At 39.4% G+C, this 23,910-nt stretch overlaps 1 protein-coding gene across 4 annotated transcripts in view; it reads left to right on the forward strand.

The window, feature by feature from the left end:
• The window catches only part of Vps37a (vacuolar protein sorting 37A), a 39,393-nt gene that overhangs the window by 4,534 nt on the left and 10,949 nt on the right, over positions 1-23,910 (forward strand). For 3 of the 4 annotated variants that reach the window (XR_003947316.1, XR_003947317.1, NM_033560.3), the window contains exons 2-6: positions 10,652-10,726; positions 12,043-12,157; positions 12,834-12,934; positions 20,595-20,820; positions 23,035-23,105. Coding sequence is in view for 2 of the 4 variants with exons in the window: in NM_033560.3 (NP_291038.2) it covers positions 10,652-10,726; positions 12,043-12,157; positions 12,834-12,934; positions 20,595-20,820; positions 23,035-23,105 (588 nt within the window). In the remaining 2 variants the exon portion in view is untranslated. The remainder of the gene's footprint in view (positions 1-10,651; positions 10,727-12,042; positions 12,158-12,833; positions 12,935-20,594; positions 20,821-23,034; positions 23,106-23,910) is intronic. The other variant, XM_030243671.1, reaches the window with a different exon arrangement.

The following is a 23,910-nucleotide window of genomic DNA, read 5'->3' on the forward strand; positions in this document are numbered from 1 at the left end:
GAGGTAATAGTGATTGTTCTAAACAGGTCTCTCTTTTCTCTATATCTAAAGTTAATTAGCCTCTTATTAATTTCTTTATCTCTAAAACAACCTAGAGCTATGTTATGAGTAGTAATTATTACTTATCATTAACTGTAAATTCAAAGTTATACAAGTAATGAGCCATCTTTATTATCTTTACCTGGATCTCCCAGGTAAAAGGCTTCTGCATTAATTTTGATACTAATTATATAATAATGGGAATGCTGTTTTGTTTGCGTATTCAACTAGAGTATATTAAGTTGTTTGTGATGCAGACAGAATTGTATCTTCCTTTTGTACCACTACTAGACTCCTAATGAAAGGAAGCCAAGAAGTCAGGAGCTACAGCTGGGTTGCTGCCTGTAGTCCTTACATGCCTATGACCACTGAACTGAAAGGATTCACTGCCTGCTTGCTCTTTGCTCTACTCAGCCTGAAAAGTCAGTTGATTCCTCAAGCCTCTCAATGGGACATGCTTTAAGGCACAAAACAAAATAAATCCTGGCATTGGAGACCTGTAGGGGACCCACCAAGGAACAGAGCAGTGGTTCTCAACCTTCTTAATGCTGCGACCCTTTGATACACTTCCTCATGTTGTGGTGACCCCAACCATAAAATTATTTTTGTTGCTACTTGATAACTGTAATTTTGCTGCCCCGTTATGAATTGTAATGCAAATATCTGTGTTTTCTGGTGGTCATAGGCGATCCCTGTGAAAGGATCACTCAGTCTCAAAAGGGATAAAGACCCACAGGTTGAGAACTGCTGGAATAGAAGCGTTGTAATGAAACTGTCCTAGATTGCTGGCTGTAGTTTTAACACACACTAGATGCACAGTCTGTTTGTAAAGCATTCAGTTCTTCCCGTCTTCCATTTTCTGTCTGTGGCTCTTATACATAATGCCAGTGATGGGGATGGATGCGGGGTCAGATATGGATCACAGAGTCCTTTTTGATTATTCAAACCTTAATCCTGTAACTTCCCTTGACAGTAAGCTTTTGTGTAGTCATTGACTTACAGCTTTAAGCATTACTCTTTGCTCATAGTGCAAGGCTTGTACCCTTTAGCTCACTGGTTTCTAGTAAGTCTTTCTGCAGATTTTACTCTCAGGACTCACAAACATCGAACCATAACAAACTTGTAATAGGATATATGTTATCGTCTTTTGTTTTTGTTTTTGTTTTGTTTTGTTTCAAGACAGGGTTTCTCTCTATAGTCCTGGCTGTCCTGGAACTCACTCTGTAGACCAGGCTAGCCTCAAACTCAGAAATCCGCCTGCCTCTGCCTCCCAAGTGCTGGAATTAAAGGCGTGCACCACCACTGTCCGACATATGTTATCTTTTAACCTCTTCTATTATTTTTATTGAAGGATTCGTATTTAGTATTTAAAGCTGAAACTTTATGTTAAAATTTCCAAGTCTCCAATATCCTTTTAAAAGATTTTATTTTTGGAGCATCAAAGTTAAATGTAACACACACCCTTAACCCCCATGACGACTCTTATAACGTTTCTTTTAAAAATAGGGACATCTGGCAACAACTTTTATATAACAACATTTACTTTACGTTAATAGTAAATGTCCTCTGTGCTAGGCTGGCCTCTTCCATTTACCATTCTCTATTGTATAAATAGCTGTATATTCACATGCATTCCCTGGCCACTATAGGCATTTGAGGTTAACTTGTTGCAATAAAACGTTTCATAAGAGGAAGAATAAGGAGATGTTGAGCTCCCCATAGGCCCCCCTCAAAAGGGGCCAGCCAATCACCGGCTAAAATCTCAGCTGTGAGCTACAGTTAAGCTCCTGAGAAGTAGAGTCTTTGTATGACTGTTCCTAGTGTGAAACATTTAGCTAGAACTTCATGGGCACCTGGTAGGCATTCAGAAGACCAGACTGGTGATAGAGAAATGCAGAGACAGTAGGAGCCAAGCTGATCAGGTAGGAACTGTAGGGTATCCGACCAGAGGCAATCACCAAGCAGAAACGTTGCTTTCTGGAAATTTTATGGGAAACTGAACTTAAAGTGAACGGAGTGGTGGTTTTGATGTAGGAAATTTCAAAATAACACAGCATTCAGGCAGTAGAATGAATACTCTTGAGATCAAACAGATTTGGAAGAAAGAATTGGGCATTTTTGAGACTAGCCAGAAAAGATGTGTGTTTAAAGGCATAACCAAAAGCTGCCACACGTGATGGGAGTCCCAGCTTTCAGCAGACAGAAGCAGGAACAGCATATGTTTAAGACCTGCCTAAAAAACACTGTAAAACCTTTTCTCAGAAGTAGAAACAAAAAATTGTAGTAAAGGCCTAGTTGTTAAAGAGATTAACCTCATGAAAACAAATAGTAAGTCCAAGTGTTGCTCCCTGGGACAGTGACGAGTTTGCCCTGTTTTCTGGCCTGTGATGAGGCAGCACATGGTGACAGCGCAGGTTGCACAGCTGTTCTTAGGATAGCAAGGTTAAAAACAGAACCAGAAACTCTAGTCCTCTAATCTTCTTTAAGGCACATGCTTCCAGTAACCTAAATCCCTCAGTCAGTAGGCTGGTCGCTTTGAAAGCCTCACTTTTCCAGTACCAGTGCTGGGACCAAGCCTTGTCACCTAGGCCTTTGGAGAGCATTCCCAACCTAAACTGTAGCAGGTACTCTTTTATTTTGCATGTGAAACTTTTTCAAGAATGTGTTCTTCAGTTCCCCTTTCCTCGTTGCAAAGTCTTAGTTGACTTTTAAAACTTCAGTGAAGTTTTCCCACTCTGTTCTCAGCCAGTGTATTCTGTGTCCATGGTCATTTTCCTATGTGTTTTGAACATGGCTGAGAAGATATTATGAAATAAGTGGGTGGATGTCACACAGCTCTTGAAAACAAAGTCAAGCAGTTGGCCTTAGAATTTCTTACATCCATGTTCTCCAAGAGACTGATTTAGGCTGAAGTATTTTCCAAATAACACACACCATTTACTTAAGTTATCTATTTTAAAATTCTTAGTTTTTCATGTTCATATCAACTGCATATTTATACTGATATGTGTACATGGTTATTAATTTGTTCTTACGAAGATATTAAGCAAACAAATTTGAAATCTTCTATTTGTTTCCTTGAGTTTTTTGGTTTTCTTTTGTTTTTTTCTGGTTTGTTGAGTTAGGTTCCTACCTTCTAATATTTTTTTCCCTTTGAAAGCTTTTTGATGCTCTTATTTCTGCTTTTGAGATTTCTTTCTACTTGTTTGTGGTTTCTTTATCTGTTTACTCTAACTTGCCTGTGGTAAAGGGGTAGGGGGGAAGAAATGGCTATTTCTATTCTTGGGGAGAGTCAGTAACTTCCTACCTCATGCAGATGTCTCTACTGTCTGCACTGGACTGAGCAGAGAGAAGAGAAAGGCCTTCCCTCAGTTAGACAGCATGTTCCTGTTTGGCATGGGCTGGGGTCTAGGGTTTGGAAGACATATTGATCCTGTGTGGGTGTGGCAAGGGCCTTTTGTTTTTTTAATTTTTCTTTCAATCAAATTTTCATCTTTTATTCTTTAAAAAAGGTTTCACTGTGTCTGACTGTCTGATCAATGGCCTGGACAATGGTGATCCTCCTGCCTCTTTCTCCCCAGGGTTGAGATTACAGGCAAGCACCTCCTGCCTGCCTTTCATCTTTTATCTTGCAGGCTTCCTCACATTTTCATGTCTGCTTATGGTAATATTTGCTTTTCATGCTGTTAATGATTTACTTTTTAGAAATTATTTGGTCTTTTTTAAGTTTATATGGTAAATGAAAATTGTCCTTTTGAGAGGTTTACTTATGAATGATAATTTGAGTTACCTAGTACTGTAGGAATATATGTGGTATCTTGAACTGTTTTTCCTCAGAGTCACCCAACTTTCCCATCAAGCTGTATGCTCCTATAGAGACATAGCCATTTCAGTATTCCCATTTTCCTGAAAATTACTGTGTACATAGTATCTGTTCAGTTTTACTGTATTTAGGGAAATGTTTATTAACAATAAATAGAAACAAAACATAAACGATTGCTTATTTTTTAAAGGCAACTTTTAGCCATAGCTAATATGTGTTTTGGATTCACATTTAGAAACTACCCAAATGTGTGACCAATTTATATATTCTGACTAACAGAAGTTTAAAAAATTTATAGATTTGCTTCCTTTGTGTATATGAGTGTCTTGCCTGCATGCATATAAATGCATCACATGTGTACATGGTACTCACATCGAGAAAAAGGCATTGGATCCCCTGGAACTGTAGTTAAAGATGGCTGTGAGCTGCCGTGTGGGTGCTTGGAACTGAATTCAGGTCCTCTACAGGAGCAAGAAGTGCTCTTAACTGCTGAGCTGTCTCTCCAGACCAAACATTTTATATTGTAAATTTATATAGCTCCAAAGATTTAGAAGCACTTGAAGTAAAACTTCAGTGGTAGGGCACCCCTTCTATATGCAAGGCCCTTCAAGTTTTCCCCTTTCTATAGTAGAATCTACTGCTGTTGTCCGTCGTAGCCTCTTGTTTCTGATTGTTATGAGTGAAACTTGCCTGTTGTCTTAGTCAGGGTTTCTATTCCTGTACAGTCATCATGATCAAGAAGCAAGTTGGGGAGGAAAGGGTTTATTCAGCTTACACTTCCACATTGCTGTTCATCACCAAAGGAAGTCAGGACTAGAACTCAAGCAGGTCAGGGAGCAGGAGCTGATGCAGAAGCCATGGAGGGATGTTACTTATTGGCTTGCTTCCCCTGGCTTGCTCAGCTTCCTTTCTTATAGAATCCAAGACTACCAGCCCAGAGATGGTACCACCCACAAGGGGCCCTTCCCCCCTTGTTCACTAATTAAGAAAATGCCTTACAGCTGGATCTCATGGAAGGATTTCCTCACCCGAAGCACCTTTCTGTGGGATAAGTCCTGCTTGTGTCAAGTTGACATAAAACCAGCCAGTACACCTGTCATTTCTAGGAGACAACATCACAGCAGATTTTCTGGTTCTCTGGCTCTTACATACAATCTTCCTGCTCACTCTTCCAAAACATTCCCTGAGCCTGAGGTGCAGAAGTTGTGTTGTAGATCTATCCACTTGGGCTGAGTGCCCCAAGATCTGTTGTTCCCTGCATTTTGACCAGTTATGGTTTTCTCTAGTAGTTTGAGTCTATTGCAAAGAGAAGCTTCTTGGATGAGAGGTGAGAGCTACACTTATGTGGGTCTAAGGATAAGTATTTAGAATGCAGTTGGTAATTATTTTGGTTTAGTAAAGTGGAGGCAGTAGGTTCTCCACCAAGATCCATGGCATCACTAGCCTGGGTAGTTGCTCGGTTCCAATACTGGCATGGGTTCTCTGGTATTGAGCAGGCCTTAGGGCTAATTTGACAGCTGTTGCTTAGTGGCAAGAAATGTATGCCACTATTGCACCTATGGATATCTTGACATGTTGGTCATTATTGTGATTTATAAGTCTCACAGCTGGGTAGGACTATGATTGCTTCCATCCACTGGCAGGTTGCATTTTAATATGTTTCCTGTGATTTTTTTTTTTAATAAAACTCAGAAAATGACTGAAAATGTTAGAGAGTTAAAATTTATTACCACAAATCCAAGAGATATAATAGGTGGATTTTATAAATGCTTTCTTTAAAAATATCAATACATTGAGTAGTTATTGCTAATAATCTTCTGAAGCCTCCACATATATGATCTTGTTTAATCACACAACATCACAAGACCTCTGTGATTCTATTACTATGAAGAGACACCATGACCAATGCAACTCTTATTTAAAAAAAGGTATTTAATTGGGGACTTGCTTACAGTTTCAGAGGTTTATTCGATTTATCATCATGGCACCATGCATTGTGATGTACCTGATCTGCAGGGCTGTGAGAAAACAGCCTAGCATGAGCTTTTGAAACCTCAAATCCAGCCAGGCATGGTGGCACACGCCTTTAATCCCAGCATTTGGGAGGCAGGCGGATTTCTGACTTTGAGGCCAGCCTGGTCTACAGTGTGAGTTCCAGGACAGCCCGGGCTACACAGAGAAACCCTGTCTCGGAAACAAAACAAAACAAAAAAAAACCCTCAAATCCTACCTCCAGTGTCACACTTCCTCCAACTAGGCCACACCCCCTAATCCTTCACAAAGAGTTCAACTCCTTGGTGACTAAGCATTCAAATATATGAGCCTATAGGGGTCAGTTTTAGCCAAATCATCACCAAGTAAAATGGCCCATGTGGGATCTGAGCCTAGGAAACCTGTCTTCAGTCACAGAGTGCTCTTCTTGACTTGAGCTGATAGAAGAGTCTTTCACTATTCATCCCTCGTGACATCTCGGTAGTACAGAAGAATAAACTTAGGGCTTTGTTTTAATTATATGGTATTCATAAAGGGGAAGATGGTATCAACTAAAACCAGTCCCCGTAGGGAAGCTTTCATAAAAATCATTATATTCTGATATTGATTATCTGTTTGAATTACCTGAGCTATTTCTTTATTCTTAAATTTTTTATTAGTTGAAAGTTATGTACAGTGTGTTTTGATCTTATTTATTTCCTCCATACTCCTCCTAAGTCCACCCCCCTTTCCTACCCACACACGTGGTTTCCTTTCTTTTAAACCATCAAACCTAGTTTGTTCTATCCATATATTCTTGAATGTGTGGCCTTCCACTAGAGCTTGGTTGATACCTACCGACTTATGTACCAGAGGTGATGGCTTTAGAAAAAGCTGACTCTCCCTCTTCCAGCAGCTGTCAATTGCTAATTGGTTCTCAGCTAAGGGAACTTTAGTATTTGGTCTGGCTTAAGCTTGTATGTGGTTTGTGCATGTGTGAGGGGGTCCCTGCAGATATCCAGGCAGGGACCTGAAAGATGCTCCCCACCCTTGCCCCATGCAGATTGATTTTTATCAACCTGGATCAGACTTGGGGAGTCTAGTGGCAGACAGTTCATTCTCAACATATAAAACATGGTACAATTTTGGAAAAAGTTTTCAGGTAATAGTCAGTCCCTTTCCAGGTGTACAATAAAGCTTAAGGTGTGACTACTTATAAACTCTTTTACAGAGTACATGTGCCCATGAGAGTGGGTTCTATACCAGGCTACAAAGTACATGTGCCTAAGGATGGGTAATGCTCTAGGGAGGGAAGAGTCTGAGATAATCATTCTGGGGAATTTGGGTGAGGTCTGCCTCCACAGATAGCAAAAAGGTCACCAGGCCATTAACAAAACCTACTCTCAGCTTTCTGGTTGGTATGCAGGTATTTGATTTTATCTCCTCCATTGAGGAGACACTCCTGTGTGATTAATATTCCTGGTGCTCTTAGTGCTTCTCTCTAAGTACAAGGACCTCTGGGCCCCAACACTTGTCACAGTTGCTATGTGTTCATCTGTATAGCTGCCTTGCTGTGTCTGGAGAGTGTTGTTTCCTTGTATTATCAATCACCTCTAGCTCTTACAGTCTGCTTTTTTTCTCCTTTTCACAATGGTCCCTGAGCCTTGGGAGGAGAAGGTTTTGATGTAGATGTCCCATGTAGGGCTGAACATTTCTTAGTCTCTTACTCTCTTTATATTGGACAGTTGTAGGTCTCTATTAATCACCATCTATTGCAAATAGAAGCTTTCCTGATGAGGTTTGAGAGGTGTATTAATCAATGCATCTAACAATAACTCAGTAGGAGGCAGATTACTTCTATGTCATTTAGCTGTTCTCCCCTAGTTTAGCCCTATGAGCTGTTTAGCTGCAGGTTCTTGGCCCTGTAGTGGTGCTAGGTAGGGGTATCATGTTGTAGTCAGGGATGTGAATACAATCAGAAAGTGGTAGATTTTTCCATTATGCTTGTGCCTCTATTGTACCAGAGCACATGCCTTACTGGCCAGTTATTATTATAGTTTTCAGGGTTCATCGATGGATATGATTGATTACTTTTCTCTTCCAACCAGAATTTGATGGTAAGACCCTGTCAACATGGCCCAGCAGGTTGTTCTGCCTTAGGCCAAGCAAGTCTATTAAGAAACACAGCATCTTATGTACAGTTTTCAAGTATGTGTGGGGGTTGGGGAGTTTGGGACAGGCAGAGTCAGCAGAAAGCTATCATAATGGGACAAAGTCAGCAGGAAGCTAATCAAGCAATATTGTACAAAAAGAACACAGGCTATCTCAAGTGTGTCACAAACTGAACACAGAATGGCCTTGGAACTGATAGCCATAGTCTTTTGGGGGAGGAGTTGGGTTCCCAGGGTCAGAAGTTGCAGCTTCCTGCACTCCACTCCCCAAGGTCTGGGCTTCAGGCCACTACTGGCCTTGCCATGCATATTCCTACTTTTAGACAAGGAATTACATTCCTTCTCCATACATCAGGGCCTTAGGAAAACCATTGGCTCACGCTGGCTTCAGTACCTGTTACTAAAGACAACACACACAACATAGAACAAAGGAAAGTCAAGCTGGTCCTGACCTGGAAGCTCCCTCCCTGGGGTTAGCGTTCCTACCTCTGGACGGTTCTACAAATGCTACGGAAGGAGACAAGTAACCACCAAATTTCTTACCTATATCTTATTAGTGAAGCATCATTCCATAGAGTATTAGAGGAAAAAGCTTATTTACATCAGAATTGTTGTCCATGGCTTCATCCCAATTGTGGTGGTTTAAATGGGATGGCTCCCATAGGCTCTTCTATGTGAATGCTTGGTCCTCAGTTGATGGTGGAAGAATTAGGAGGTATGGCTTTGTTGATAATGTTTCTCAACCTATGGGTTGAGAACCCTTTGGGATTGAATGACCTTTTCACAGGGGTCAGTTAGGACTATTGGAAAACATATTTACATTATGATTCATAATAGTAGCAAAATTACAGTTATGAAGTAACAGTAAAAATAATTTTACAGTTGGGGAGCAGCACAAGTGAGGAACTGTATTAAAGGATGGCAGCATTGGGAAGGTTGAGAACCACTGCTCTAAGAGGTGTGCCACTGGAGTGGGAATTTGAGGTTTCAGAAGTTTTCTCTCTCTCTGCCTACAGATACAGCACCATGCCTGCCTTCTGCCATACTCCCCAACACAGTAGTCAGGGCTGATCCTCTGAAACTCTGAACAAGACCTTATTTAAGTGGTGTTTGTTTGTTTTTAGTAAATTGCCTTGGTCATGGTGTGCTTCACAGCAATATAAAAGTAACACTTAGGACACCAAAAGGACATAAGATTTACGTATTTGAGGGGCTAGGTTTTTATTAAAGACTTGAAAATATAATAGTCCAATATTGAGGAAAATAAGCTTTATAAAAGCTGTTAGTTTGAAATAACTAAAATAACAGGAAATAGGTCATAATGCATTTGCTAGTCCATTCAAAGATTCTTGAATACTAAGTATCAACTACTGAGTACTACCTAGTGTGTTTCCCCTTAGAACAATTATGACTGTCAGCATTTCAGGTGAGTTCCCTCAGGCTCTATATTTCTTAGTAAATTTTACTTATAAACATGCCTATAATCAATAATAAGACAAATTGCTTGTAGGGTGTCAAATATAAGGGCTTTATATTGGAAACTCTTCTCTAATAGTGATAAAGACACCCAAAATAGTAGCTCAAACAAGATAAAAGCTTATTAGAATAAACCTAAAATAAACCTAAGTGAGGCGTAGTGACACTTGTTTTTGATACTAGTACTCAGGGCAGAGGCAGATGGACCTCTGTGAGGTCAAGACCAACCTGGTCTACATTGGGAGTTCAAGGACATTCCAGGCATGCATACATACATATGTGTGTGTGTGTGTGTATATATGTATATACTATATATGTGTGTGTGTGTGTGTGTGTGTGTGTGTGTATGCTAAGACTTGTGTCAAAGAAAAAAGCAAACAAAAATTTTGCTAACAATTTCATACTCATCAAGGAGTCCAGCTACTTGGACTCAAGGAGACCCTACAAAGGGTCATTTGTAGGGTCACTCATGGCTTAAAGTGGTTATTACTGTGCAAGCCTGACATCCAGGGGGAAACAGGGAGAAGGCAAGAAAGCCAGTCAGAACTCCTAGTAGTTGCCTGTTCTTTCAACTCCATTGTAAGCTGCTTCTCTAGAACTCCACCTCACTACTAACCTATATTTTTATTGGATGGGACCAAAGTCTTTAACACCAGCTAATTACAAGAAAGACTAGAGTGTGGCTACTCAGACTAAAATCAGGCTTCTTTGTGGAGAAGAGGAAAGATGGAGAACAGCCAGCAGCTGTTGTCTTGCCACTCCAAGGCACAATCATCTGGACTGCTGGGTTTAAGCAGTTAAGTCCGTAAAGCTGCTAGTGGCGGGTTACAGAACTCAGATATTTGTTGACACATATTATTACCCAGAAGGCTTGCAGTTGCTTCTACTAATGATAACTTGGATAAAGTTATCTTAAATCTAAGATTAATTTGAGTTTTCCTCACCATCCTTCCCTTACACCTTGGATAGTTCAGAGTATCATTGCCTGAATATTTGGTAAGCCTTTCCAACTATAGTAGTTTCCTTTCTAGATACAAGTTATAGCATATACCCAAGTTCTGTGATTAAAATAAAAACGTTTCAGTAGGCTATAGCATTTAACACTTGCATTTGATATTAATGGTTTTATAACAGTGATCTCTTTTTTCTTTTTCCAAATTTTCTCTTACAGTATAGCTGAAATACAAAAAGATGTGGAATACAGATTGCCATTCACAGTAAACAACCTGACAATTAACATTAATATGTAAGTAGTGTTGGTTTCTATTTTTATATATTAGGTTTTAATTTTTGCTTTCTATCTTAACAGCCTGACAATATTAGTGTGTGAATAGAATTGTAATTTATACTTCATGTAATAGGAGCTTTTTTGTTTTGTCTTTTAGTTAATATCAGAAATAAGCTGTTTGAGTGAGCTCATTCAAAGAGACTATAACATAACATAGTGCCAAGCTTAGTGAAATAATAACTGCCGTGGCTCATTGCTAACACATGGACATAGGAGGCCTTGTTCAATATTAGTTCTCTGAACAAATTTAAGAATGGATATATAGTGCTGGCAAAAAATAATCAACTTTACAAATATGAGTTATGAGTCTGTACAGTAGCTTATAAATTAGGATAGATTACAGACACATAATAAATGTCAACAAACACTCAGATTAGTTGGCTCCAAAGACCACTTATTGCCTCCTTTACAAAACTATTTTAAAAATCTTTAGTTATTAAAAAAAAACAGACAAAATAAACAAACAAAACTTTTTCTATATAAATGAATTCATCTTATTTCTCTTCTAGTCTCCAGGTAGAGGTAGGTAGGAGAGGTCAACAAAATCGCAGTTTTAGTGTTTTGTTTTTTATAATGCTATCTACAAATAATCTTCTTAGCAATATGTAAACAGAGACATTTAAAAGGAAATATTCTGAGTGTTCAAAATTTGAAAAACAGTTCTTTATTTAATAAACTTCTATTAAAGTGTTTCACAAACTAACTTTGATTTTATAGTACTTGAAACAGTTTGAACTTTTTCACTTTTCTGAATAAGTGCCATAGACACATGCACAAAGGTACACGGGCACGCACAGGCGCGCGCGCACACACACACACACACACACACACACACACACACACACACACACACGTGCACGCGCACACACAGCCAGAGCCATCAGCTAAACAACCAGACGGAGTTTTACAGCATTTACTTGATATAAGGTGTGACCTAATTTCTAGCTGAGATGGTTTTATTCATTAAGTTATACTATCTTTGAAAATTCATTGACATGCTAAACAGACTATTCTATGATACGTGGTTTCTATATTACACATTAAAAAGAATCTATTGTATTGAATTACTATATCTTATTGCCAAAACATAACCTTTTATATATTTTCAATCTGCTCAAATTCTATACTAAGGCACTTCTTACAAAAGAATTAATCCACATAAGTCAATGTGAAAGTTTAATAAATTGCTTTTAAATAACTTGGTTTTAGGACTATGGTCACATGTTGTACTTTCTTTTCATTTGTTTGTGTATTCTCGTGTTATTCCTTTCTAGATTACTTCCTCCACAGTTTCCTCAGGAAAAGCCAGTGATTAGTGTTTATCCGCCAATCAGACATCATTTAATGGATAGTCAAGGATTATATGTTACCTCTCCATTAGTAAGCAATGTACGTATGTGCTATGGTTTATTTCAGAGTAATATAATGTATTCATTACATTTTTATTATTCTTGAAATCTGAAATGTATAGACATTTTCATCTTGAAATTAGTAAAGTTTCCCTGGAGAATACTGTTTACTTGAAGTTTTTGGATACAATGTGGTTGATTATGTGACAAGGTAAAAACTTAATATACCCCAATTATTTACCTTTGGACAATCAAATTATTGTGAAGTGTGGGAATATTTTAGCCTCATTATTGCTTGAATAGACTGTTAACCTGATATTTATAGTACTGATTGTATTAGAAATTGTTGTAAGTCATGTTGACACAGTGCTCTTGTTTTTCTGTTTATTTTTTCCTATTTTATGTGTATGAGTGTTGTGACTCACATGTATGAAATGCGTGCATGCACCACATGCATGCAGGGCCCATGGAAAGCAGAGGTCATGTAGAACTGCACTTATGAATGTGAGCTGCCATGAAGGTGTGAGGAACTGAACCTGGGCCTCTGCAAGGACATGAAGTGCTCTGATCCACTGAGCCCTCACTTCAGCCCCCCATTTCTATTTATTCCTGCCTGCAAACATTGGTTAAGATTTAGAATGACATTTAGTCACAAGAAATTTTGTTACCGCTTTTTGGAGAGGGTTTCTATCATTATGTATTACTGTTACTTTCAGTTTACAATGCACTCAGATCTTGGAAAAATTATTCAAAGTCTTTTGGATGAGTTCTGGAAGAATCCTCCAGTTTTAGCTCCTACTTCAACAACATTTCCATAGTAAGTATACTAATAGTATGTAACCTTAGCACATATTTTCATTTATCACAATTGAAAAATAGTTTAAAGAAATTGAAGTGATGTTTAAATGAGATCTCACCTTCATGCCCATAAGACCACAGTTATCAGAAGGCTGTGTCATCTTTTTGTAGCTGACCGTCCGCCCACCTTTGTGATGGCATTAACATGGCATGGCGCTATTCTTGAATTTCATATTGGCTAGTACTTATTGGTCTGTTACTATAAAAGATGAGGATTTTAACTGTTGGAAATTTTCTTCCTCTTCCTAGTGAAATTATATCTACATAAGTCTATTTGGTATTTTTGTTACATGACTCTTGAGTATTAAGCATTGCAGAGCCAAGCATTCTTTTTAGCCTCTTTGTGTTCTGTCATACCGGGTAGGTAATTCCTAGGTTCTGTGTTTTGTTGGTGGGTTGTTTTGCTTGCTTGCTTGTGTGTTTTCTTTCCCCCACTCTTCCTTAGTAGGTCCACTTTCTGTCTCACAGGCCTCATCCAGTAGCATCCCTTTATTGTTTCCCTCAGATTTTCCTTTGCTGGTGTGGCTTTAAGAAATATGAATGAGGTGAAAACTCACTGAATTCTCTTGGCTGGCAATTTTGTTAGCCAAATATTAAGACCTTAGTGGAGGCTATCGGCTATTGCCATTGAAGGTGGCCTGGGTTCCCTCACAGAGTAACACGTGGAGAGAGGGCAGATCAGCCAGTAGAAGCCGTGCTTCTTATTTAGATCTAGACATGGGTGGGTGCTGCCATCATCATTTCTGCTGTGGACTAAGTCCACTTGGACTGGAAAGGGAGAAGATAAAAAATCCATCCCTCACTAGTGTGGAAGAATTGAAAAAAAGCCTGTGTTTGTGGGAAGTGTTCACCGGAAATCCTGCAATAGCTATTTTAAAAACCACAGTCTGTCATAGCTCTGATCACAAGAGTTCACCTCTGTCCTATATGCAAAACCATGTTCAGGCTTTCACAAGAGTTTTTCACAGTTCATATTTTATAGACTGAGGCTCATGGTTAGATTTGACTTTCATTATCTAAAAGGTGCTTAGGTATAGCAGAGGTTCTTCAGTTGTGTTCCTCAAGAACAGCTCTTAGACTGAAGAATGGTGGATTAAAATGACAAGATTGCTGCCCCACACATAGCAGCAACATGCAATGGTAGAACAAACCTGTGATACTCACTGTAGGTTACCCTACCCATACCGACAAGATGTAGGAATTCTGAAATCCGGCTGGGCTCACTGCTTGGATGGACCTATGGTTTTCTTTTTTGTTTGTTTGTTTTTTTATTAGGTATTTATTTCATTTACATTTCCAGTGCTATCCCAAAAGTCCCCCACTCGCTCCCCCACCCACTCCCCCACCCACCCACTCCCACTTCGTGGCCCTGGTGTTCCCCTGTACTGAGGCAGATAAAGTTTGCATGACCAATGGGCCTCTCTTTCCACTGATGGCTGACTAGGGCCATCCACCTATAGGGTGGATGTTCCACCTATAGGGTTCCACCTATAGGGTTGCAGATCCCTTTAGCTCCTTGGGTACTTTCTCTAGCTCCTCCATTGGGGGCCCTGTGATCCATCCAATAGCTTACTGTGAGCATCCACTTCTGTGTTTGCTAGGCCCCGGCATAGTCTCACAAGAGACAGCTATATCATGGTCCTTTCAGCAAACGCTTGCTAGTGTATGCAATGGTGTCATCGTTTGGAGGCTAATTGTGGGATGGATCCCTGGATATGGCAGTCTCTAGATGGTCCATCCTTTTGTCTCAGCTCCAAACTTTGTCTCTGTAACTCCTTCCATGGGTGATTGTTTCCAATTCTAAGAAGGGGCAAAGTGTCCACACTTTGGTCTTCGTTCTTCTTCAGTTTCATGTGTTTTACAAATTGTCTCTTATATCTCGGGTATACTAAGTTTCTGGGCTAATATCCACTTATCAGTGAGTACATATCATTTGAGTTCTTTTGTGATTGTGTTACCTCACTCAGGATGATGCCCTCCAGGTCCAACCATTTGCCTAGGAATTTCATAAATTCATTCTTTTTAATAGCTGAGTAGTACTCCATTGTGTAGACGTACCACATTTTCTGTATCCATTCCTCTGTTGAGGGGCATCTGGGTTCTTTCCAGCTTCTGGCTATTATAAATAAGGCTGCTATGAACATAGTGGAGCATGTGTCCTTCTTACCGGTTGGGGCATCTTCTGGATAAATGCCCAGGAGAGGTATTGCTGGATCCTCTGGTATTACTATGTCCAATTTTCTGAGGAACCGCCAGACTGATTTCCAGAGTGGTTGTACAAGCTTGCAATCCCACCAGCAATGGAGGAGTGTTCCCACAAAGAATCAAGAATTACAGTTGTTCCCAAAAGTTTCAAGCTTCCCCTATTCCCAAGCATATGGCCAAAATAATACTAATTGCAAACTTATCATTATTTAAACTTTAACTTTTGACTTATACTTCAGAGCTCTGAGACCAGCTCCTTGCATTTTTCCTGTGAAGCTCTAATGACAGATGTGGGCACAGCTGCCAGGCAGTGGCCAGAAAGACTCAGGTTAACCCTTAACTCAGTAGTTCTCCTTCTGCATATTGTACACAGTGACGCTCGGAAGAGTCCCAGTGTTTTGACTTAGTTTTACTAGTATATAATTTTATGTTTTTTATACTTGCTTACCCAGGAACCACTCTTAAGATGTTGTGCAAAACTTATTTCATAATTTCAGTAGTTTTTTTTTTTCCTTTCTTGTGGTCCCAATGTTGGCTCTATTTCATTTTCTAATAATTTCTTCAAACTTTCTTTGCAAGTCAAACATTAATCTGGAACTGCCATTGTGCAGTTCCTACATTGTTTCCAAGATGAGAACACACAGCTTGCACCTGGGCCATTAGGACTGTGCTGTGCTGGGCTGTGCTGGGCTGTGCTGGGCCCCGTGCCTCAATTCTTAATTGTTGAAGAATTATTACATCAAGGAAATGTAGTTTCACAGAATTCATGAGACTAGAAGGAAAAAGATATAGGGAAGTCAGATATAATAGAATAATTATGCATACCAAGGCCAATTGAAAAGCAGTCACGCACACATGAAATCTCTACAGCCGTTGTCCAGGGTTAGGAGAAATGAGAACAAGTGTTTTTTAGAAGGAGCTGCTGTGGGCTTCTGAGACGTCTCCGTCCCAGCCTGCTGTGGGCAGACCCTGTCTTGGTTGCTCTTCCCAGCAACTCAGTTCAGGAGCTCAAGCAGGGCTAGAACCTGGAGGCAGGGGCTGGTACAGAGGCTGTGGAGAGGTGCTTCCCATGGCCTGCTCAGCCTACTTTCTTAAAGAACCCAGGACTGCCAGCCCAGGGATGGGACCACCCACAAGGGGCTGCCTCCCCGTCCCCACCCCACATGGATCACCTATTGAGAAAATGCCTTAGAGCTGGATCTCATGGAGGCCTTTCCTCAACGGAGGTTCCTTCCTCTCTGAAGACACACACACTCCCCCACACAGTACCGTGTGTTTGTGTGCATGTACACGCAGGCACGTGGGCACGCATATGTGGGGCTGATGTCGGATGTCTTCCGCATTGGAGGCCTCATGTATTTTTGATTCAGAGTTTCTCACTCACCCTTGAGCTCATCAGTCGGCTGGCTGGGCTGGCCAGTGAGCTCCGTGAGTCCTCATCTCCTGCCTCGCCCATCGTTCAGTGCTAGGGCTACAGATGTATGTCTCTGTACCAGATGTTAAATATGTGCTGGGAATAACAGCTTAAGTCTTCATGCTTATGCACCAAGCATTTACTGACTCAGCCATTTACCAAGGCAGCCATCAGATATATTAATGAGTGTAGAATCTATAAGGAAGAATCTATACAAGGGAGAGAGCAGTGTTTACAAGAAAGTACTACCTAAAATCTGAAATATGCTAATATGAGGCCATATCAAAGCTCTTTGTCATTTTTAAGTCTCAATGTTCATCTTTCAAGATAAAATGCCTGTCACACTTTCTAACCACATGCCTTTCAAGCTTGGCCACTTCTCCATCAAGAAGAAAAGCATGTTCTCTTCCCTCAAATCTGGTCAGTAATCAATATGTGTGTGTGTGTGTGTGTGTGTGTGTGTGTGTGTGTGTGTGTGTGTGTGTGTGTGTGTGTGTGTGTGTGTGAGAGAGAGAGAGAGAGAGAGAGAGAGAGAGAGAGAGAGAGACATAAACAGAGAGAGACTGTCTCCCAGTCTGCCTTCAAGGACAGAGGCACTCCTGCTGCCGTAGACACTGACCTGTATGAGGTTCTCAAGAGACAAACAGCAGAGAAAATAGAGATTTGAGAGTGACAGAGTGTAGTGTCCTACACCTTTAATACTAGCACTCAGGAGACAGGCAGGCTGATCTCCATGAGTAGGACGCCAGCCTGGTCTGTACAGTGAGTTCTAGCCCCTTGAAAGCTATGTAATGGGCTTATCTTCCTCCCTCTCTTATCCTTCTCCTTCGCCCTCTTTCCCCAATCCCTCTCTGTTTTTTGTTCTTTTTTAAAGACTGGGTTTCTTCATGTATCCCGGGCTGTCCTGGAGTTCACTCTGTAGACCAGGCTGCTGCCTCTGCCTCCTGAGTGCTGGGATTAAAGGTGTGGAACACTACCACCCAGCTGAGGCTCATCTTAAAAGGGGAGTTGTATAGAAATGGCAGGAGATGAGGTCATACAGGGAGAGAGATCAGAAAGAGGAGGATCTAGGGCAGGATTCAAAGGTATATATCAACAAGGAACATGTAATGAATGTGCCAAGGGAAGGTGGAAGAGAGGCTTAGCCCAGAGCTTATAGCATCTAGACTACAGCAGGAAGTCTGTAGGCAGGCAAGACTCAGACAGTAGGTGAGAACTGGGCCAAAGAGTAGAGAGGACTGCTCTAGCCACTAGAGATGCTCTGAAACTGTCTTAAATTTCTCTAACTTGTTTTTGTCATAATGAGTAAAGTAACTCATGGAACTTTTTGTGGGAAGGTAAGGCACCAGGATCCACTCAGAGCCAGCTGGCCTGGCCCTCTGTGCCTGAGCTGCAGTCCTAGCTGCTATGTGCTTTTTACATTTTGAGACTGTCACACTGACTTACTCAGGCTAGTCTTGAACTCACAGTTCTGGCTCAGCCTCTGAGTAGCTAAGATTAAAAGCCTACAACACCAGTCCTAGCTAATACAAGTATTTTAATCCATAATTTTATAATCTGTAGCAAGTATAACTTTGGGAGGCACCTGGAAATTGGATTATTCTACCCTCTGAGAAGAAAATCTAAAGTAAGAGAGTTTTAAACAAGCAGGGATTAAAACTAGAGGTGCTTTCATGAAAGATTTTTTATTAAAGGAGATATCATCCAAAAATAAGCTTCAGAGTTTGGAAAGTCAACCAGCAATGTTTCTTGCAACAATGTGGATAAAGAAAATGCACTAGTGAGTTGGATGGTCTGTCTAGAGAGAAGTCTTTACAGTGTTGAAGGTGCTGTTTGACTTTGTTGGCTTTAATCCATGGAACAGGAGAGAAAGAGCTGCCGAATATATCGGAGACAAGACTTCCTGTGATTTAATATCCAGCCTCTCATTATTCTGCTTTTCCCAAGACTTAAGAAGAGTAAAGTTCAGGGGCTGGAGAGATGGCTCAGCGGGTAAGAGCACTGACTGCTCTTCCAAAGGTCCTGAGTTCAAATCCCAGAAACCACATGGTGGCTCACAACCATCCGTAATGAGATCTGAAGGCCTCCTCTGGTGTGTCTGAAGACAGCTACAGTGTACTTACATATAATAATTAAAAAAGAAGAGTCAAGTTCAGACCCTTTCAGAGGGTTAGCAATGGATCTTCTAGGATCCAGGCAGTGCCTTATCAACTGTCCAGTAAGGAAAACACCTAAAACCGTTAAAGGTGTTGTCTCTCAGCAGCCTTGCTGAAAATCCCATATATACATTTCAGACCTTGGTTTGTTGCTATTATCTGAAAAGCAAAGAGGTGATCAGGTCCTTAATCATCTATAAATAAGAAAGGTAAGCAGGAAGGGGAAAAAAAAAAAACTCACTGGCAAAAATAGCCCTACTGTTTTTTCTGTTTGTGCTGGGAATCGATGCCTAGGATTGTGTGCATTGTGCGGACTTTACCACTGCACTGAGGCCCTAACACACTCTCCTTCTGTCAGGATATTCCTTTTAAGTGTGATATTGCATCTCTTAGAGCTATCTGGTTTTCTTATATGCATTTTAATATTGTCATTTTTTTCTAGAAATAGTACTTTGACAAATATTGTAAAACTGTCCTCTCTCCTAGCTACACTCATTTCACTTACACACACAATGCCCATTTATCCATGCCCTTTCCAGTATGGGATATTGTCAGAAGAGATCTCTGCCCATTTTGTGGGCCTTAAAAAGTTCTTTCGTTTATTTGTTATCTAACAGTTTAATTGCACACTGTTTTCCTGATGTAAAGATACTTTATTTTATGGAAGTTATATACCATTGTGTCCTCTATTTGCTGTTACATTTGTTTTGGGAATTCTTTATGTGTTAGAAAAGTTATTCTTCTATGTGTGATAGGGCTTTCAGTTCAAGAAAATTTCCAACTCAGGTTAATTTCTGTCATTAAGTAAGATTATAGTAGTTCTATAAAATTTAGTTTTATGCAATTTAGAATTTGTACCAACATAAAGTGAAATATTTTAGTAGTTACTTAGTATTATCTCAAATATACCTTTTCTTTATCTGAGAGTCACTAATTGATCAAATTATTATTAACTCAAATGTATGTGTTTCTGTGATTTTTTTTTTTTTAGTCTTCATTTAGGCCTGAAATACTCCTCATTCTTATATAATTTGATTTCTTCTCAATTTTTCATTTGTTTATTTTTTTTTGAGACAAGGTCTCCCTACATAACCCTTGTCTGGTGTAGAACTAACTGTACAGACAGGGTGGCCTTGAACTCATGGAAATCTGCTTGGTTCTATGTAGTGCTGGAATTAAGGGTGTGGGCCATTGAAGCCAGCTTCTCACTTTTAAGGGAGAAATATATTAATTTTAAACCATCCTGCTAAAATATATATTGTTTATTCTGCTGTCTAAGTCCCAGGTAAATAATGAATTGCTAGTTTTTAAAGTACTCCGTTGTGTTTATGTACAAATTTGTTTGCAGTGTTTTTTAACATTATATATATATATATATATATAATATATTCTATATAGATGGATAGATAGGTAGATATTCCATATATTTGATTTTTCTTTTAAAATCTGTAGACAAACAGCCTCAACTTTAAGGTAGATACTGCCCAACATCAAGAGCCATTTAGCAACATTAACTTGAGTAACCTTCTGGACTGAATCCTCTCCGTAAAGAAACAGAACTAAGTGATGTCACTGGAGTACCAACAACTCAGTGACTTCTAATAGACTTACAGAGAGCAGTGGGGGGGGGGCCGGTGCTTTCTGGAGCAATCCTACTTTTCATAGAAACCACATTTTTTCGGAGGTGCTTATAGTTTGTGACTTAAATAATTTTGTTTAATTATAAAAATCAATTGCCAGAAGAAATTCCATGTATGGAATTGTATAACCACTGTTATTCAGGACAATTTAGGGATGATTCGACTCCTAACACCTGCCTAATGATGGTCTCTTTCTTTCTTCAGCCTGTATAGTAATCCAGGTGGGATGCCTCCGTACCCCTCCCAGGGGTTTCCATTTCTTCCTCCATATCCTCCACCAGAAGCTAACAGGAATATCACATCCTTGTCTGTAGCTGACACTGTTTCTTCTTCAACCACAAGTTACACTGCAGCTAAGCCCGTGGCGCCTTCATTTGGCATCCTTTCAAGTCTGCCATTACCAGTTCCCACAACTGAATCTTCAGCATCGGTTGGTACCTCTGGAGTCTGTGTTTTGTACCTGTGACATGGGTGTTTGGTCAGCTAGCCTTTATTATGTCTATCTACTAAGCAAGGCACAAAAGATTAAATCATATTTGTCATCTCCGATAACAGACTCAAAAAGGTAACCAATGAGGGTTTGCGCATATAGTTTCTAGAGATAGTCCAGAGCTGTGGGAGACAATTGAGGCCACTGCCTCCAGAGACCAAAGTAGATGTAATGATCAGTCCAGTTTTTTACTTCATCCCCAGTGCTTCATACTGCACACTTAGTACTTGCTTAGTGGAAAATGATGCAGATAAATGAATGATGGATTTATGCTTGAGGCCAGATTTTTAAAGATGGTTATAAAAAAATCTGAGGATATCAAGAGGTTACATAAAGTGACTGGAGGTTACACAGTGATTGGAAAACATTGACAGAGTCTTGTACTATATGCGGGGTGACATGTTTGTAAAGTTGCCTGTTACAGCTCTGTCTGGATGTCAAGTAGGATTTACTGGACAAGGCACAAGATTGGATTATACCAGAGAAGCAAGTATCAGATCAAAGAGGATCTATTGCAGCATGCTCAAGGCTTCCAGCATTTTATTGGCTTAAAATTTATATGTTTATAAGTAATGCTGGTAGCAGTTGCCATGTAACATATTAAAGAAAAAAAAACAATATTTGATGTTTAAACTATATCTGTGGATTTGGAGGCTGGCATAATGATTCAGGCATTAAAGTGTTTGTTGTGCAAGCACACAGAACTGAGTTCAGATGTCTGGCACCTTTCATAAAGTTCCAGGCATGGTAATTCATGCCTGGTTATAAGGTGCCAGGTGTCCTTGATACATTTCCAGAACTGAGGTAAAAAACATGAAGAGTAAAGATGGTCTTGTCTGATTTACTTATAGTTTCATATTCAAATTAAATAAAATTATTTTAAAGGTTTTCACTGTTCTTTTAGCTTGGTAAGCGGTGTAAATCAGCTTTAGTCTGATAAATTTTTAGACTTGCCTATACCTAGGGATTACTCTAGATGTAACGGTTACAAAGTTCTCGGTTGAGTAAGAAATCCTGTCTCAGAAAAGAAAAAAACAAAACAAAACCCAGTGTTGACCTTTGGCCTTCACACATAGCTGCTCTTGTACTCACATATGTACTCACAGAAACACAAATATTTATAAATATGTATATGCATATACATTATGTTCAACATTACCAATTTTATATTTTATAATCATTAAAAAAAGAAACCTGAATGAATTTTGGTTTTTCCAAAATCTTTCATCATTATGTTAAGAAAAGATTTTAGCCGGGCGGTGGTGGCGCATGCCTTTAATCCCAGCACTTGGGAGGCAGAAGCAGGTGGATTTCTGAGTTTGAGGCCAGCGTGGTCTACAAAGTTACAAAGTGAGTTCTAGGACAGCCAGGCCTACACAGAGAAACCCTGTCTTGAAAAACCAAAAAAAAAAAAAAAAAAAAAAGAAGAAGAAGAAAAGATTTTAAGCAAACTGCTTATTTGATTTTTTTGAGACCGAGTCTCAGTAATTCTGGCTGTTCTGGAACTCACTCTGTAGCCCAGGCTGGCCCTGAATTCATAGAGATAGATCTGCAGCTTCTTCCTCTTGAGTGCTGGAATAAACACCTGTGCCGTTTTTCCCAGCAACAAACTAGTATTAATATATTTTTTTAATTAGGGGAAAATTTGGAGTGTTCTAATAAAAACAGTCATAAATATTCAAATTGGTACTATGTTCTTTAACTATCCTATTTTATTTAACTTAAATATGTAACTACCCAGAGTGCTGGTGGTTTACTAATGTATACTTGATGTCTTTATTTGAATGAAGCATATTCATTTATATCTACGAAATCCACAGATAATTCTGAACACCTGTTACAATTGCTCATAAGAGATTTATTTTATAATCATATACTTTGACACAGGCTAATAATACAGGCTCTTCCAAGACACATCCTCCCCTCCCCCCTCCCCCCATAAAGTGTAAACTCTGTATAGAAGTCCAGAGAACTAGACTGGTGGGGAAGACTTGCGTGCTGGTGTGATGTGCAGAGATGGAGGTGCACAGCTTGCTCGCTGAGAGACTGGGAGTGAGAGCACTGCTAGATGCAGCACTTCAGTTATTTCTAGTCGGTAATGCACTCACTCGCAAGTATAGCTGAGACCTAATACTCTTTAAAACTCTTCTTTAGGTTAACCAAAATGGTTTTGGTTATAAGATGCCGGATATTCCTGATGCATTTCCAGAACTTTCAGAACTAAGGTAAAAAAAAAAAACTTGAAGAATAAAGATAGTTTTATCTGTTTTATTTATAGTTTCATATTCAAATTAAGTAAAGTGAATTAAGTTTTTGACTGTTCCTTTTCTGTGGTTGTCCTGGTGAGTAAGTGGTATAAATCAGCTTTAGTCTGATAAATTGTTCCATGACTGGTCTGTACCTAGGGATTGCTCTGGATGTCATGACTACCAAGGTAACCAGAGTTCTTTTCTCTTATGCAACTTGCAATCTTGGAGAATTTTTTGGTGAATGCATTAGATTCTGATCAATTCAAAATAGATTTTTCATTGTTTCTTTAGTAGATTAATGTATCTCGATGAGTATACTAAAGTTATAATATATTCAAAAACTAATTTTATTAGAAGCCAAAGTTTTATTCAAATTTATAGCTGATACAGTGGCAGGATTAAACTTTAAGGTACTGTTTTTTTTCATAGAACATAAGATGTGCCATGAATAAAACATTTTATGGTCTTTCCATTTAGTGGGGTACCCCATGTGCCCCACTAAGGATTTATAATATCCACGAGGCTACTAGTATTAAGAACATTGAATACAATTAAGAATAATTTGGAATTTCATGTCTTTAGAATATATTCTACCAGCACTACAGATTAAAGCCTTGTGAACAATGTTGTAATTTAAAATATAAAGTTGGACTTTGTTTGTCTTTTAGTTCATGTGTAAACATAAAAAATAACATGTAAAGAATGCAGGTTCCACAACAGAAAAGATGTTTGCTGTATCTTAAGGGTTAGTATGCATTATAATGCTCAAGTTCCAAAAATA

This window comes from Mus musculus, chromosome 8, assembly GCF_000001635.26.
Source record: "Mus musculus strain C57BL/6J chromosome 8, GRCm38.p6 C57BL/6J".
Lineage (NCBI taxonomy): Eukaryota > Metazoa > Chordata > Mammalia > Rodentia > Muridae > Mus > Mus musculus.